This window comes from Schistocerca piceifrons, chromosome 9, assembly GCF_021461385.2.
Source record: "Schistocerca piceifrons isolate TAMUIC-IGC-003096 chromosome 9, iqSchPice1.1, whole genome shotgun sequence".
In the NCBI taxonomy this organism is placed as follows: domain Eukaryota; kingdom Metazoa; phylum Arthropoda; class Insecta; order Orthoptera; family Acrididae; genus Schistocerca; species Schistocerca piceifrons.
The window spans coordinates 176246412-176265092 of NC_060146.1; the positions used below are offsets into that span (position 1 = coordinate 176246412).

At 40.9% G+C, this 18681-nt stretch overlaps 1 protein-coding gene across 1 annotated transcript in view; it reads right to left on the minus strand.

Annotated features, from left to right (window-relative positions):
- Positions 1 to 18681, minus strand: part of LOC124716826 (serine/threonine-protein kinase PAK mbt) — a 127029-nt gene that overhangs the window by 27818 nt on the left and 80530 nt on the right. Inside the window, exons 4-6 of the mRNA XM_047243379.1 lie at positions 11384 to 11518; positions 11138 to 11293; positions 6571 to 6759 (exon numbers count right to left, since the gene is read on the minus strand). Of these exons, the coding sequence (XP_047099335.1) occupies positions 6571 to 6759; positions 11138 to 11293; positions 11384 to 11518 (480 nt within the window). The remainder of the gene's footprint in view (positions 1 to 6570; positions 6760 to 11137; positions 11294 to 11383; positions 11519 to 18681) is intronic.

Consider the following 18681-nt stretch of genomic DNA (forward strand, 5'->3'; position numbering starts at 1 on the left):
CTTTTGTTGATGTTCCTCTTAAGTCCTTCTTTCACGACACTGTCCATTCCATTCAACTGCTCTTCCAGGTCCTTTGCTGCCTCTGACAGGATTACAATGTCGTCGGCGAACCACAAAGTTTTTATTTCTTCTCCACAGATTTTAATTCCTACTCCATATTTTTCTTTTTTTTCCTTTGCTGCTTGCTCAATATACAGATTGAATAACATCGCAGATGGGCTACAACCCTGTCTCACTCCCTTCCCAACCACTGCTTCCCTTTCATGCCCCTCGAGTCTTATAACTGACTTCTGGTTTCTGTACAAATTGTAAATAGCCTTTCGCTCCCTGTATTTCATCCCTGCCCCCTTCAGAATTTGAAAGAGAGTATTCCAGTCAACACTGTCAAAAGCTTTCTCTAAGTCTACAAATGTTAGAGACATTGGTTTGCCTTTCCTTAATCTATCTTCTAAAATATGTCGTAGAGTCAGTATTGCCTCACGTGTTCCAACATTTCTACATAATCTGAACTGATCTTCCCCAAGGTTGGCCTTCACTAGTTTTTCCATGCGTCTGTAAAGAATTCATGTTTGTATTTTGCAGCCCTGACTTATTAACCTGGCAGTTCGGTAATTTTCACACTTTTCAACATGTGCTTTCATTGGGATTGGAATTATTATATTCTTCTTGAAGTCAGACTATTTCACCTGTCTCATACATCTTGCTCACTAGATGGTAGAGTTTTGTCAGGGCTGGCTCTCCCAATGCTATCAGTAGTTCTAATGGAATGTTGTCTACTTCCAGGGCCTTGTTTCGACTTCAGTCTTTCAGTGCTCTGTCAAATTCTTCACGCAGTATCATATCTCCCATTTCATCTTCATCTATGTCCTCTTTCATATCCATAATATTTCCCTCAAGTACATCACCCTTGTATAGACCCTCTATATACTCCTCCCACCTTTCTGCCTTCCCTTCTTTGCCTAGAACTCGTTTTCCATCTGAGCTCTTGATATTCATACAAGTGAATCTCTCTTCTCTAAAGGTCTCTCTAATCCTGTAGGCAGTACCTATCTTACCCCTAGTGATTTATGCCTCCAAATCCTTAGATTTGTCCTCTAGCCATCCCTGCTTTGCCATTTTGCACTTCCTATCGATTTCATTTTTGAGATGTTTGTATTCCTTTTTGCCTGCTTCATTTACTGCATTTTTATATTTTCTCCTTTCATCAATTAAATTCAATATCTCTTCTGTTACCCAAAGATTTCTACTAGCCCTCATCTTTTTACCTACTTGATCCTTACTTGATCGTCTGCTGCCTTCACTATTTCGTCTCTCATAGCTACCCATTCTTCTTCTACCGTATTTCTTTCCTCTGTTCCTGTCAGTCATTTCCTAATGCTCTCTCTGAAACTCTCAACAACCTCTGGTTCTTTCAGTTTATTCAGGTCCCATCCCCTTAAATTCCTTCCTTTCCTTCCTTTTTGCAGTTTCTTCAGTTTCAATCTGCAGTTCATAACCAATAAGTTGTGGTCAGAGTCCACATATGCCCCTGGTAATGTCTTATAGGTTACCTAATAAATAACAGTTTTAATATGACAAATAGTATTCAAATGATTTGACTGTTGTAAAAAAAACTATGAACTGGTTGGTCCTGGCAGTAGTTGTACTACTGCATCTGTAATAAAACTGGTTATGGTGACATAAATGTACTAACCAATCTTGCATCATATGAAGTGACCCATTCCCAAGTTGAAGTTTCAAGGCACAGAAATCCACTACCATATAGCTACATGAAAATGTATAAACCTCAACATATATAAACGTTTAATGTAATTCCGACGATTATTATGGACTTCTTAAAAAGATAAACAGTGATGAACAATTATTTGTACTTTATTTTTGAAATGCATGTTTCAAAGATGATTTTGCACAAATAGATCGATACATATTAGTATTTTCTTATTAGAGGTAAATCTTTGTCTTTGGGCAGTTCGTAGTATACGTTTGAAGTGCAAGGGTGGAGTATAAGTTGTGTGTGTTGTGTTAGCATGGTGGTTGAGTGTAATTTGTATTGTGAAGTGAAATGACTTAAAATACATCTCTTCACCAACAGATCCACCAGTGATCATATTATTTAACAAAATGAAGCCGAGCATCCTCGAGATCAGTAAAACAAGTTTCATTTCAAAATTGACTCTGAGCCTACAACTAACAACAAAAAAGAAGGATAAAGGATGTGTACAGTAAAGTCTCGATTATCCGATCCTCGTGCTAACTTAGATCTGTAGTGCAGTGGACGTGTAGCACTCTGTTTATTGTAAAAATTTGTGGTGATGGCTTCAAAATGGAAAAAGGTGGTCGTTTCAATGGAAGAAAAACTTCAGCTTTAAAAAGAATAGACAGTGGTGAAACTTTATTAAAAGTGGCGCAAGATTATAACGTCGGGAAAACAACAGTTGGAGACTGGAAAAGGAACCGCAATGAAATTGAGAAGTGGTGTTCTCAGCAAGCAACCTCGGCTGTTTTGGAAGACAAAAAAAAAAAAAAGTGATTATGAAAAAGTAAGTGAAGCTTTGTTCCTATCGTTTACTCAACACAGAGATAAAGATGTACCCATGTTGGGACCCATTTTGCAGGAAAAAGCCTTAAAGTTTCATAACGAACTAAACGAAGGTGAACCTGATTTCACAGCTAGTGTAGGCTGGCTCGATAGATGGAAGAAAAGATACGGAGTTCGGCAACTTAATGTCTGTGGTGAAAAGCTTTCAGCAAATTTTGAAGCTGTTCAATTGTTTAGGAATGAACTTCACAAGGTATTGGACAAGGAAAACTTAACAGGCGATCAAATTTTTAATTGCAATGAGGCTGGTCTCAATTAAAAAATGTTACCGGAAAAAACATTAGCATCAAAGGCCGAATAGGCAGTGCCAGGCTAAAAAAACGTAGCAAAGAAAGAGTGACAATTCTTGCATGCAGTAATGCCACAGCAAATTTGAAAATGAAACTGTCTACGATAGGTAAGTCAAAAAACTGAGAGCATTTAAAAATGTATCTAAAAACTGTAACTCACTGGGGTATCCAGGATCTTACACTAAAATACAGATTGGGGTAGACATAGGTATGGTTGGGGAAATGCCAGCTGACTATATAATAACTCCCAGCTGCTTCAACAAGCCTTTCAATGCAGTAACTGGAAGTATAGAGCTCTGGGAGAACAAATTCTGACACCATACTGGGGACATAGTCCAGTTCACTGACAGTTTGAAAACAGACCAAAATGTTGGGGCCGGGGTATACGGAGTGCAGCCAAGGCTGAAGAGTGCAATCTCTCGAGGGAAGATGGCCACTGTGTTTCAAGCAGAAATATCTGCTATCAGGGTGTGTGTGGAGGAGAATTTGTGGAGGTGCTACAGAGGTTGTAGCATTTTCATTTATTCAGACAGCCAAGCAGCCCTGAAGACACTGGCAGCCTCTGCAACAAGATCAAAGATTGTGGCAGAATGCCACAAAGTCCTTGTGGAGCTAGGAGAAAGCAATAGGGTAAACCTATTGTGGATCCCTAGTCACTCAGAGATTAGTGGTAATGAGCAAGCCGATAGGTTGGACAGGATAGGGGCAATGACACTGTTTATTGGACCGGAACCTGTCCTGATAATCACCAAGGCAATGATCAAAATAAGAGATTGGACAATGAGAAAGCATGTAGAATATTGGGCTAAGATCCAAAAGCAAAAATATGGCAAGGTATTGATGCCGAAGCCATGTTCTAGGAGAAGTCTCTCAATCCTGAGCTTGAACAGGACAGAACTGAAACTCATGGCTGGACTATTGACATGACAGAGGTTAGGTGTGCAAAGACAGAATGCATCCATGTACACTGATATCAAATTTAAGAATCTTGAGGCGAGATTCGCTAAAGTTGTAAGGAAATTAAAGAACACTCAGAAACTTCTTGCACTTAACCAAAACCGGATAGAGAATAGAATTAGTGCCATTGAGGGGAAGATACAAGCCGAGGTTGTTGTTATTCAAAAGGTGCTGTAGGAAACAAGAGGAAGAATAACAACAAAGCATATATAAAACCACGTGATATTCAGAGCCCTGATTAGTATCCTTCGAGATGTCCATCGATCGCCAAACTTTTAAACCTGTTACCGAATCTATCACCAAGACAGCTTCGCGTGATAATGATCCAATCGCTGAATTCACCAACCAGTATCCGGCCGTTAAGATAGATAGAACATTTGGTGTCAAAGTAATTCAGGTGTGCAAAGCAGCTCAAGAGAAATTACATTTGCTTAAGTTGCGGAATTTCAAAAAACACCTACATACAATGGAGATAATAGTAGGAGATAAAAGTAGGATGAGTGGTGTGGGCGATAAAACCACATCACATTTGGTCTATGAATGCAAGGCATTGGAGATTAAAAGACAAAATATTCAGATCAACCAGACCTGAAGAAATTGTATATAGCAAAGCACTGGTAAAGGATCTCCTTGCACTGTTCAGAGGCATTAGTTGGCTTTACTAGAGGCACAGGGAACGATACCGCACAATAAACTCTGTTTCGGTACGGGCAGCAATGGAGTGGCCCAATGTTGTTTTTGCTTCCCTGACAAAAACAGATCAAATCAAGTCTCCCATTTCACTGATTCATGTTGTAAAAAATAATAAACTAATATAAGAAGCATGAGACTACAGCAATTTCTGTCTCAATATTGCAATAACTGTATTGTAAATTGAGAGATCCGTGACACAAATTAAAAGTAATGGCAAGAAAACAAATAAATGGACCAGAGGGTACAAACTACAATGGAAGGAATGTTAGGTCTATTCAAAAAATTCTGGAACATTCATAATCTTGTGCCAATGGTATGTTGGAACAAAATGTGAATGGCATTGCTGCAGAAGCCTGTGTTTAATATGTAACTAATGGATCTTTCATCTTTGCAGGTCTGTTATTACTTATTGTTCAGTGGTGTATCAAGTAGAACATTGTGTCACACAGTCTGCAAATTTCAAAGTGGCAGAGTTAGACGAGCAACGCATCTGAATTAAATTTTGTATGACACTCAAGAAAATCTTTACAGAGATACATCAAATGATGCAGGAAGCCTTGAGTGATGAGTTTTTAAGCTGAGCTCAGTGTTACAAATGGTTCACATGATTTAAAAATGGCTGGGCGGAAGTTAAAGATGACACTCGTTCAGGATGCCCTTCGATGTCTACTTACAACGCTCATGTCAGGAATGTCAATGAAATTGTGAGTGCCAATCGAAGACAGACTGTCCGAGACATTTCAAAAGAATTCAGTTGGATCATGTCATGAAATCGTGACACCGCATCTTGGAATGCAGTCTTGTCGCCAAGTTTGTCCCACACCTCATGAGTCAAGACCAGAAAGATCTTTGCTTTGCAATCTGTGAAGAGCTTTTGGATATCACAAATGAGAATGAGATGTTCCTTAAGAGAATCATAACTGGTGATGAGACTTGTGTCTATGGTTACGATGTTGAGACCAAGGTCAAATATCAAAGCTGATAATTTTCTTTAACTTTGAAGGGTCAGTTCATCATGAATTCGTGTCACAGGGACAAACTGTTATTAGGACATGTTGCGATGCCTGTGAGAAAATGTGAGAAGGAAAGGGCCTGAAATGTGTCAAAGCAATTCATGGCTCTTGCATCACAATAACTCACCCATGCATTCATCCCTGTTGGTGCATGTCTCTTGCACAAAAAATGGAATCACTGCACTGTCTCATTCTCTGTACTCTCCAGACCTGCCCCCCCCCCCCCCCCATTTTTTTTGTTTCCAAAGTTGAAAATCCCATTGAAAGGACAAAGATTTGCCACAACAAACGAGGTAAAAGAAAATTTGTAGATAGCACTTCATGCAATCCAGCAAGAAGCGTACCAAGACTGTTTCCAGAAGTGGAAACGGCATTGGGAGCAGTGTATCAATAGTGGAGGAGAGTATTTTGAAGGAGACCATGCACAGTACATAAAAGGTAAGTGTAGAAAAATGTTGTGGACAAAGTTCTGGAATTTCTTTGAAAAGACCTCATAGTTGTAACTGCTCCAAAATTTACATCAAAGTAGGAAGAAAGGAAGGTTAGGATTTAATGTCCCTCCAATCACATGGTCATTAAAGGCTTTGAAACACAAGTTCAGATGAGAAAGGACGTTGGCCGTGTTCTTTTTAAATGAAGCATTCCACCAGTTGATTTAAGCAATTTAGGGAAATCAATGAAAAACACAAATCCGGATGGCCTGAAGGAAATTTAAATTGTCTTCTTCTCAAATACAACTCAAATGTACTAGCCAGCTGAATAGGTGGTCAATGGATCAAGGAATCTTTTCACTGGATTGCAGAAGATAAGACCAAAGCAATGAAATGATGGAAGTTGGGTAGGGGGCATGCAGGAGTAAAATGGCTGTGTATGGCTGAGGAATGCAATGCACGGAGCAGGCCTTTATTCAATTGTGGATGTTAAATATCTGCTGCTGCTGCTGCAGCAGCTGATGATGATGATGATGATGATGACAAATATCAATACCATCCAACAAACAAAATACACAAAAACTTGCCTCATTGAATAGAAGTTCCCGCCGCTGCTGTTTCCGGAGATCCATCTTTTTGACAGCAACCTGGCGGCCTGTAGACTTCTCCACAGCAATGCACACAGTTCCTGTAGAGCCTTCACCAATTTTGGTGAACTGCTCCAGGTTTTCACGTGGGTCACCAGGGCTCACCACCATTTGAAGAGCAGCTCTGAACTGTGACAAAATGAGAATAACACCTGACATTAGCTTTTATACACTAAATTATGCTGAATAGCAATCAATAAATAGTAAAAACAGTATTAAAAATAGTAATAATTTTAAAAATCATGGAGATACAAATTTGCACCCACAACTGCAAAAAAAGATAACTCTCTGTCCTTTGCAATTATATGTACATGACGTGGAGAGTGGTTTATACCATTTTTGGTTAGATTTCAAATAATGATTATGTCAACAGCTCAATTATTATAAATAAAATTGGTACAGGCAAAGGCAAGAACATTGCATCATTTACAAACTTCTACATTTTTCTTGAATCAGATATTAGATTGGATAGCAATTAAATACGCTGCCTATATAAAAATTAAGATATAATGAAGAAAGGAAATGATCCAGAAGGTTTAATAACATAAAAAAGTGAAACTTAAGGTAAACATGAACACTACTCAGGGACTAGGTGTTAGGCCTATTACAAGTGGACAACTGCTGCCTAAAAGGCAGTACAAGGAGCAATCTTCAATAGTGGAACAGGTGATCAGCATGTCACCAAACCCTCCAGCATTTATTGCCAGTAGATGAATCCTGGAAATGCTGCTACTTTTGCAGCTCCTCATCTGGTCTCAAGAGGCTCAGTAGGCCATGCTCCACACCTCTCTACCTGAAAACAATCTCAGGTGGTACAAGGAATAGAACAGGACTTTCCACAGAAAAATACGGTTAACATTGAATACTGAGGGCATTAAAGATGAAGCACAAATTCAGATAGAACAAAGATAGTGAAAGAAAACCTCAGTGTCCTTTTCAAAGGTAATGGCCTGACATCAAGTTAGTGATACCACTAAAAGTCTATAGCAAAATGACTAGATAGGGATGTAAGCTCCACTGCTCCAGAAGAAAGGTCCAGTGCTTTAACCATGGCACCACCTCAATGGTAATAATGTTTGTTACACACATTCAGAATTTATATCCCCACCAATAACTGAAGGTGGACAGACTTGGAGTGTAACAACAGCTTTGGAGGTGCATTCAATAAATTGAAGTTTTATCCACAGAACTATAAGTTTTCATCAAATGTAAAATCAGTTAAGAGGATGGAATCTTATCCATACAGTCACTGAGACTGCAGTTATCTATGAAATGTCACCCTGAGAGAGTAAATTAATGGAGTGATGGGGTGGGGGCATCTACATCTACCTCTACATGGATACTCTGCAAATCACATTCAAGTGCCTGGCAGAGGGTTCATCGAACCACCTTCACAATTCTCTATTATTCCAATCTCGTAAAGTGCACGGAAAGAATAAACACCTATATCTTTCCGTACAAGCTCTGATTTCCCTTATTTTATCGTGGTGATCATTCCACCCTATGTAGGTTGGTGTCAACAAAATATTTTCGCATTCAGAGGAGAAAGTTGGTGACTGGATTGCGTGAGACGATTCTGTCGCCAACGAAAAATGCCTTTCTTTTAATGATTTCCAGCCCAAATCCTGTATCATTTCTGTGACACTCTCTCCCATATTTTGCGACAATACAAAACATGCTGCCTTTCTTTGAACTTTTTCGATATACTCCGTCAGTCCTATCTGGTAAGGATCCCACACCATGCAGCAGTATTCTAAAAGATGACAGACTAGCATAGTGTAAGTAGTCTCCTCAGTAGGTCTGTTACATTTTTTAAATGTCCTACCAATAAAACAAAGTCTTTGGCTAGCCTTCCCCATATCATTTTCTATATGTTCCTTCCAATTTAAGCTGTTCGTAATTGTAATACCTAGGTATTTAGTTGAATTTACAGCTTTTAGATTAGACTGATTTATCATGTAACTGAAGTTTAACGTGTTCCTTTTAAGCACTCATGTGGATGACCTTACACTTTTCGTTATTTAGGGTCAACTGCTACTATTCACATCATTCAGGTGTCTTTTCTAAATCATTTTGCAGTTTGTTTTGATCTTCTGATGACTTTATTAGTCGAAAAATGACAGCATCACCTGCAAGATGGCTGCTCAGATTGTCTCCAAAATCGTTTATATAGATAAGGAACAGCGAAGGGCCTATAACACTACCTTGGGGAATGCCAGAAATCACTTCTGTTTTACTCGATGACTTTCCGTCAATTACTATGAATTGTGACCCCTCTGACAGCAAATCACAAATCCAGTCACATAACTGGGATGATATTCCATAAGCACGCAATTTCACTAGGAGCAGCTTGTGTGGTACAGTGTCAAAAGCCTTCCTGAAATCCAGAAATACGGAATCGATCTGAAACCCCTTGTCAATAGCACTCAACACTTCATGTAAATAAAGAGCTAGTTGTGTTTCACAGGAACGATATTCTCTAAATCATATTGACTGTGTGTCAATAGACCATTTTCTTCAAGGTAATTCATAATGTTTGAACACAATATATGTTCTAAAATCCTGCTGCATATCGACATTAACGATATGGGCCTGAAATTTAGTGGATTACTCCTACTACCTTTCTTGAATATTGGTGTGACCTGTGCAACTTTCCGGTCTTTGGGTACGGATCTTTCATCGAGCAAATGGGTGTATATGATTGTTAAGTATGGAGCTACTGCATCAGCATACTCCTAAAGGATCCTAATTGGTATACAGTCTGGACCTGAAGACTTGCTTTTATTTAGTGATTTAAGTTGCTTCACTACTCCGAGGATATTTTCTTCTATGTTACTCATGTTGGCAGCTGTTCTCGATTCGAATTCTGGAATATTTACTTCATCTTCTTCTGTGAAGGCATTTCGGAATGCTGTGTTTAGTAACTCTGCTTTGGCAGCACTGTCTTCGATAGTATCTCCATTGCTATCGAGCAGAGAAGGCATTGATTGTTTCTTGTCACTAACATACTTCACATACAACCAGAATTTCTTTGGATTTTCTGCCAGGTTTAGAGACAAAGTTTCGTTGTGGAAACTGTTATAGGCCTCTTGCATTGAAGTCCATGCTAAATTTAAAGCTTCTGTAAAAGATTACCGATCTTGGGGATTTTGTGTCTGTTTAAATTTGGCATGTTTGTTTTGTTGTTTGTTTCGTTGTTTCTGCAACAGTGTTCTAACCCTTTTTGTGTACCAATGAGGATCAGCTCCGTCGTTCATTAATTTATTTGGTGTAAATCTCTCAATTGCTGCCAATACTATTTCTTTGAATTTAAGCTTATTTTTTGAGGATTTGGGTATTACAATATTCATTCTCGCTACGACAACTCTGTGTTCACTAATCCCTGAATCGGTTTTGTGCTTGTTATTAACTCAGGATTATTTGTTGCTAAAGAGGTCAAGTGTGTTTTCACAACCGTTTACTATCCGCGTGAACTGCTAGAAATAATTTTCAGAGAATGCATTTAGCACAATTTCAGATGATATTTTATGCATACCTCCAGAATTAAACATGTATTTTCACCAACATATCAAGGGTAAATCAAAGTCACCACCAATTATTATTGTACGGGTCGGGTACATATTTGAAATCAAACTCAAGTTTTCTTTGAAACTTTCAACAACTGTATCATCTGAATTGGGAGGTCGGTAAAAGGATCCAATTATTATTTTTTTCTGGTTGCCAACAATGACCTCTACCCATATTAATTCACAGGAAGTATCTACTTCAACTTTGTGACAAGATAAACTACTTCTGACAGCAATGAACATGCCACCGCCAACCGTGTTTAGCCTATCCTTTCGGAACACCGTTAGATTTCGGCTGAGCTTATATCCAGCTTTAGCGAGCTTTCAGTGCCTATAACAATTTGCGGATCAGTGCTTTCTATTAGCACTTGCAGCTCTGGTTTCCCAACACAGCTATGACAATTTACAACTGTTATACCAAAGGTTCCCGTATCTACACAGGGTTGGAGGTGTGTGTGAACAGAAATCAACATAGTCTCAGGCTATGAGGGTCACGGTATAGAAGGATGTGTTAGGACAATTCCAATATGTGTAACTCAGAGAAACTGCTATGGGAGGGGGGATACAGGAAGCACAGGTTACCAAGCAGACATAAAAGTTGAGTACATTACACTCAGGAGCATGTTCCACCCCTGGCTAGTCAATTCTGCACTCAGCCACAGTCAGGCACCGGTAGTCCATTTTTTGGTGGTTGTGCCCACACGAAGGACTATACCGAAGTTACAACACAGCTAGTATACGACACGACTCTTTTCGCAGGCAGCCCCAATCTCGGGTGAGACACGGTATGCCTGTAACAGGAGTGGAGTAGGACCTAAGGAGTGGGTGCACAGAACGTGTCTCTTACACAGGACTTCCACAAACACGGGACCTACCAGAAGAGGGTTTAGAAGCACGTGCGACACAAATACACACAGGTCGTATCACTTCACCGAAATTACCTGCTCGTGGGTGAGCCTCTGTTGCTCGTGCTGTGGCGGTTTAGCTCCTCCCCCACTGCCGGCAGCAGCAGCCTGGGGGGCGACACCAGACGACGGCTGCGGTGTGGCAGCAGTGGGCGGGAGCTGCGCCTGTGCCGGCGGTAAGTGCTGCTGCGGGGGCGGCTGGTGGGGCGGGGGCGGGTGCTGCTGCGGGGGCGGCTGGTGGGGCGGCGAGTGGTCCCTGCTGCCCCCGACCGCAGGCCGCACGTGGCCGTGGCCGTGGCCGTGGCCGTGGTTGTGATTCCTGTCGCGATCCGCCACCGCATGCGGCTGTGCCTCGCCGACATTAGGGGTAGCGGCGTGGTGCGACGTTCGTCCGTCCGTGGGGGGCAACTGGCTGACCTTTAAAACAGAAAGCTTTCATTCATCTGTGAAGTCAATAAAAGAAAAAAAGAAAACTCTGAATGGCAACACTGTGATGTCAGTAAAGCAAATTATACAAACCTCTGCCACGTTTTACGTTATTAAAACCCGTGGGGCACGGAGTAGGATAAGTACATCTGTTCTCAACTGAAACTTTGGTTTGGACAACATTGGTTTACTAACCACGGACCTATTGGAGGTGGTATGCCCTTAAACAGGAGACTTTTCATCCTAGTTGAAGGGCCAGAAATATGCTGGATCCCACGTTTCTGTAGGAGTCTACCAATCTTACCAGATAATGGGCCAGCATAAGGTAGATACTCGACTACTGGATTCTCGTCCCCAGTCCCAGTCTCAGTCTCAACCTCTTTCTCTATCAAAATAAAAAAAGTCAGAAAACCTAATAAATAGGGACAGAGGTTTCCATTTAAATAAGGCTTGGGGTCGAGCACTCAATTTCTTAAGATCTCACTAGCCATCACATTCACCAGACCTGGAAGACATTAAGAGAATTTGCATTACAAAGCATATCAGTGCAGGCTCTGAAAAAAAAAGAAAAATCAAAGGGCATTGGGAATGGAACCCGTCTATAAGTAGCACTGCACAAACAATAGTTCATAGTCTGGTTGAATTTTTTTGGTTTATGTTTTGCTATAGAGGGCAAAAAACAACTGGGCACATAAGCACCAGGTCAAAACTATAGAACACAAAGACAGAGAGGAGTTAAAAAACGACTATACAACAATCCCAATTGACATAATAGAAGACAGCTAAAAACTGGTACATGGAGAAAGGGCTAAAAAATACACCATACGGAAACTGAGGTCCAAAACTAAAAATTAACTGGCCTTTGCCATATTGCTTTGGCGGATAAAAAGTAAAACGCGGTCGACAGCCCACGTGTCATTTGCTAAAATGGCTGATAAATCAGACAGCAAACCCAAGCTGGCATATAAACAGTTAATAAATGGGCATTCCATACGAAGTGGTGGACCGTTAAAACGTGGGCACAATGTGTACAAAGAGGTGGGGTGGCACCACTTATCACATGATTATGGCTAGAAAGGCAGTGCCCGATAGGCAGCCTAGTTAAAATGACCTCCTCTCAGCGGGAGAGCCGAGAGGAGATCGTCCAAGCTGCTGGGAGAGACGGAGCTTATTCCCATGAAGGGAGGGCCATTGGCATACCACCTGCTGACAAACAGCAACACAGAGATCATCGGAGGGAGTATAGGTACTCGCGGGCTGAGGTGTGAGGACTGCAGTCTTGGCAGCAGCATCAGCAGCTTCATTTCCTGGCAGACCGACATGACCAGGAACCCATACAAACATCACATTCGGTCCACCAAGAATGAGCAAGTGACAGTGTTCCTGGACCCGCTGCATTAAGGGAAGGGCGGTGTACAGCGCACATAGACTTTGAAGGGCGCTGAGTGAGTCTGAGCAGAGGACATAATTGAAAGGCTGCGTCGCCAGATGTTCTCAGTGGCCTGATACGAGGTGAAGAGCTCGGCTGTAAATACTGACCAGTATGCTGGAAGTCGATACAGAAAGACACGGGTGCCAATGATGAAGGCACACCCGACCCCACAGTCAGTCCAAGAGCCATTAGTGTATACAAAGGTATTATCGTGAAGATCCTTGCAAAGGTTGTGAAACTGAATTTTTGTAGTATACAAGAAACTTGGGTCTTAACTTATTCTAGCCTTTATATACCATTCCTTTTTCCTCTTACGCAAGATTTTAATTCTCTTAGTAACCGGATTTTCTGGATATCTCTTTAGGACAGAGGCTTTCAAATAATGACACAAATTTACTGTGGAATGAACTGAATTTGACCCTGGCATCTGTTTCTATACATACATAATGCCCTACTATCTCTTTCAACTTATTCTGAAAACACTATAGCCTGTTCTCATTAATAAGCCTCACTGCTTTTGGTATGAACCTGTCTCAGGGCTGTCAGGTGTTATATTGTTTATTTCCATTAATGGTGCACGATGATCAGGTAGTACATTAACAATTGGGTTCACATTAACCCTTTCACTGCTCCAGACGTAAATATACGCTAATCATTTCAGTGCTCCAGGCGTATATATACTATTTGCTATAAAAATTACTTATAACGGTTCCCTGCTACAGTCGTACAGTTACGTATAATGCCGACAATCGGGCCAGCGAGTCGGAGGTAACTGTTGCGCAAGTATGCAGTTTAATTGTTGGAATACTAGGAAATACCTGAACGACTATTGAATGCTGAATACTCTTTCTGCTGAGTTCATTCATATCGCTATATTACCTAGTTTGTGATCGGCCGTTTCCGCGTCAACGAATAAAATGACGCGACGTTACCGTCCGTTTACAGACGATGAGCTGCTGAGTATTCTAAACCAAAGTGACGACGAGGACATCATCATGCCCAATCCAGCTGATTATGGGTGGACAGATAATGACGACGACAAGCTGACACATAAATCTGTCACCACAAATATAAGAAATATTTGTGAACCAACAAACGTTGAACCAGTAAATGCAAATCCAGATTTTGATGTTATCGTCGATTCTTTCTCCGATTCCGAAGAAGAGCCTGAGCGTATGCCTGAAAAATCTCCGAAGAGACACAAAACAGTTGATTTTAGATGGAAAGACTCTGATTTGGACCATAAAGTGTAGGGTTCCAATCGCAAAATCATCAATTTATATGATTTATGTATTGTACACGACTGCTTCCAAGTTTTTTTTTAGTCAAGAAATTGTGAGCTACATAACTGAGCAATGTAATTTATATTATGAACACCTTTGCAATGATGCCAGTGAAAAATCAAGACTGCGACGTTGGAAAAACACAATCAGTGACGAAGTTTACTGTTTCCTTGCTGTAAACTTTCTGATGGCTCAAGTGAGAAAAAATGAAATAAACAGTTATTGGACCAATGATCAGTTACTGTCTACTCCAATGTTTGCGCAAATCATGCCGAGAGATAGCTATCTTCTGTTACTTAGAATGTTACATTTTGCTGATAACAGTATGGACCCTGGAGATGACAAAATCTGGAAAATACGCCGAATTGTGGATCACTTAAGAAAAGTATTTCCAGGTGCTTTCTATCCTTTTAAAAATTTGTGCGTTGACGAAAGTTTAGTTCTCTTCAAAGGTCGTGTCTTCTTCAAGCAGTACATTCCCTCCAAATGCCTCAGATCTGGTGTAAATTTTTTTGTGTTATGTGATTGGGAAACTGGTTATATTCTCGACTTTATTATTTATGTTGGTGCAGCAACAGACATAAAGAAAGAAACTGACTTCGGTGTAAATGTTGGAATACCTGGGAGCATTGCTCTCACTTTGCTTGAACGTTACCTTGGTAAAGGTCACACATTATATGTTGACAATTGGTACACTAGCCGAACGTTATTTTGTTATTTGCATGGCAGAGTGACTTAATGTCAGTGGAACTGTGAGAACAAACCGCAAAGGCATGCGTGCTTTACCAAAAAAACTTAGAAAAGGCGAGATCGAGTTTATGTCAACAGATAAACTTCTTGCTCTGAAGTGGCAGGACAAGCGGGAAGTGAGAATGCTTTCAACTCTTCATACAACCGAAATTACAGTGACTGACAAAATTGACAGAACCACGAATGAACCAGAAACAAAACCAGCTTGCATCGTAAGCTACACTGCAAATATGGGGGCCGTCGACAGGAGCGACATGATGCTAAGTTCAGTAGAATGTGTACGAAAAACTGTAAAGTGGTATAAAAAAGTATTTTTTCATTTGGTGGATCTGTCTCTGCTCAATGCACATGCATTATATAAAACTCAAACGGGACGAAATCTTTCAGTATCTGATTTTCAACAGAAACTTATCAAGGAGATCCTAGAGATTCACCACCAACCGCAAATAGAGGGACGTCATGGAAGGAGATCGGCTGATGGTGACAATCCCTTACGCCTAAGCGAGCGCCACTTTATCTCGCTAATCCCAGGAACTTCAAAGAAGAAGACCGCCCAGAGAAGGTGTATTGTATGTGCAAAACATGATAAACGGAGTGACACAAGATACATTTGTGTAAAATGTAATGTGCCTTTATGTTTGAAGTATTACTAATGTAATATGTTTTGCATTTTTTTTTCTCCTAATAAAATACCTTTTTTGAACAAAATAAGGCTTTCTGAACAAAGATTTTAAAAAAGGAAAGATTTACACCGACAATACTGGATTTTGCGTCTCATTTTTCTCTCAATAATAACGGTAGACTGCTAGAGTCATATATATACGCACCGGGTGAAAATATCGCGCACAGGTCAGGAGCCACTGAGAGTAAATGTGCAGTGAAAGGGTTAATTGTTCCAGCCTGAGCACTGTCTATAAAAATGTTATCCCTTCAGTATCCTACTATCTGGCTCCACACTAGTAGGAAAACTGACCAATGAATTGAGATTGAAACGCCCGAATAATGATTACAGCTCATTTTTACTGTCTGTTTCTTTTAAAATTTAAACCGAAATCTCCTCAAATTCGTGAATGTTTCTTGTCTGACAGGTAACTAAATAACGCATCTGTATTTCTCTGTAGAGAGGCTCTGCAAACTTACAATTTCCACAGAAGTATTCTGCAGTACGAGCTCACAAGCACTTGCTTCTAGGTTCTGATTGACACACAAACTACTTGCTTCAAAATTTCTGAATTTGTGTCCAACTCTCACATATGTCCTTTCTCCATGTTAACTTTACACAAAAATGATGCTGGTCTATATTATCACTGATGTTTAACTTCACCACCCCTCTGATTACATAATGTTCAGAGAGATAGAGAACATCTATCACTTCAGATTTTTCCACATCTTTTACACATACAAGAAGCTCCTGTATGTTCGTTTTCCAACCCACTAATGTTATGGAGAAACAAAGTAATTTTATTCTTCTGGAAACTGTTACATATATTACGGTCCTGTTCAGCACCACTTTCTTTTGATACTGTCTGTCTGTAACCTGATTCTACACTAAAAACTGTATCTCTCTGACTGCAGTATCCACTAGGATTTTCTTTTATGTGCAAGTGCCCTCCAACAAAGAACCTGCTGCAACACGATTTGTGTCATTTACGTGGAATCATAGGTCTTTGTACTTAAGGAGATGACGTTGAGGACTCAGCATATTATTCAGATGTGGCTGTGATATTGAAAATAATCTCTCTCTTTCTCCGCCAGTTGATAACATCAAGAACAGAAAAATTTGTTCAAGAATTTAATTCTGGAGTTATTCGAGAGATTAAAGGATTTCATTGACATACGAAGACAACTGACAGAAGACCATCCTCAGAACGGATATTTCTGTCCCATGTTCGATAACAACTTCATGGCTGTGTTTGCACCTAGCAGATACTCCAGTGTGTCCATGTCTGTGTCGATGCCGCTCATGCCTGGCGGGGAGGAGACCAATAAGACATATTAGCAGCTGACCAGCCTTATTACCACCCACAACATTCTCACCAAATACCAGCAACGCCTGCACATTCCCACACACAGGACATGCTACCGGATAGACAAATCGGTTATGGAGCTTTCGGAGTAGTTTGGGCGGTGACGGACTCGAGGGACGGGCGACGCGTCGCGCTCAAGAAGCTGCCCAACGTCTTCCAGTCGCTCATCTCGTCCAAGTGTGTCTTCTGGGAGCTCAAAATTCTCTGCTTCTTCAAGCACGAGAACGTGCTGCCTACGTTAGACATCCTCCAGCAGCCGCACCTTGACTTCTTCCAGGAAATCTATGTGATCACAGAACTCCTGTAGAGTGAACTACACAAAATAGTAGTATCTTCCCAGTACCTGTCTGCTGACCACATCGGAGTCTTCCTCCACCAGATCTTCAGAGGTCTGAAATACCTGCATTCTGCAAGCATCTTGCACCACAATATAAAACCGGGGAATCTACTTGTCAACAGCAATTGTGTCCTCAAGATCTGCAACTTCGGGTTGGCACCCGTAGATGAGCCAGACCAGTCAAAGCACATGGCGCAAGAGGTGGTGACACAGTACAGTCTCCATTACCCCCTGCTAATCTGTCCTTCCCCCTTCTATTGATATGCAGGCCCAGATTTGTGTACCCCATTCTCTCCGTTTCAATGAGACTGTTTTAGTCAAAAGCAATCCCCTCAGCTCTTCTCTAACCCAGGTCTGGTCATGGTACTGTAAAACCTCCACTTCAGTGACGGCCCTTTCTCCTTCTATACTTTTCTCCTCTCCCCTTCGCCCCTCCGTCAGCACAGCCTCTTGCAGCAGCATTTAGCAGCCCTATTCTGTCCCCATGTTCCTACAGGCAGCACTAGCATCTTTTCCCACCCCATATCATTTCTGAGCACCCACCACCCACTACCACAGCTCACCTCAGACACTGTCGCAGTCGGTCCTTAGTTCCTGAAGACAACCGTGACTGTGTGTGTGTGTGTGTGTGTGTGTGTGTGTGGTTTAAAAAATACCACCCTGGACTGGAACAACTGAACCACTTCTTTCCTCAGGGCTTTTATTATCTATTATAATGCCCAGGAATGAGGTACATCGTATTCAAGAACAGTGTACTACCACACACTCAACCTCCACAACAACTTATTCCATCCCTATGCCACTACCAGTCCCAACCCCATGCCATAGGTATCATGGTGAGAAGCAACTTGTCCTTTTCATAATAAATTCCAACATGGACTTTTCACTGTTTGAGATTTTCATATTACTCTTATTCCATCTTGAATTTTTCACTGTTAGATAACTATTTAACTATTCATTTTTTGTTGTGATACATATATTTCCTGACAGCAGATTTAGGTCAATAATCAATTATTGATAATATAATATAAATGGATAGATAAAAAATCTGCTTACCAGGCAGCGGCAGGGGAACACACACACACACACACACACACACACACACACACACACACACACAAAAGGATTTAACTAAGCTTTCAAAGCCAATGGCTCCTTCTGGCAGAAGAGTTGAAAAGGAAGGAAGAGGGGTGAAGGAAAAGGACTGAAGACGTTTAGGGAAAGGGGTACAGTTTAGAAAAGTCACCCACAACCCTGGGTCAGGGGAGACTTATCGGACGTGATGAGAAGGAACGACTGATTGTTGGGCACTGTACCAGATGAGA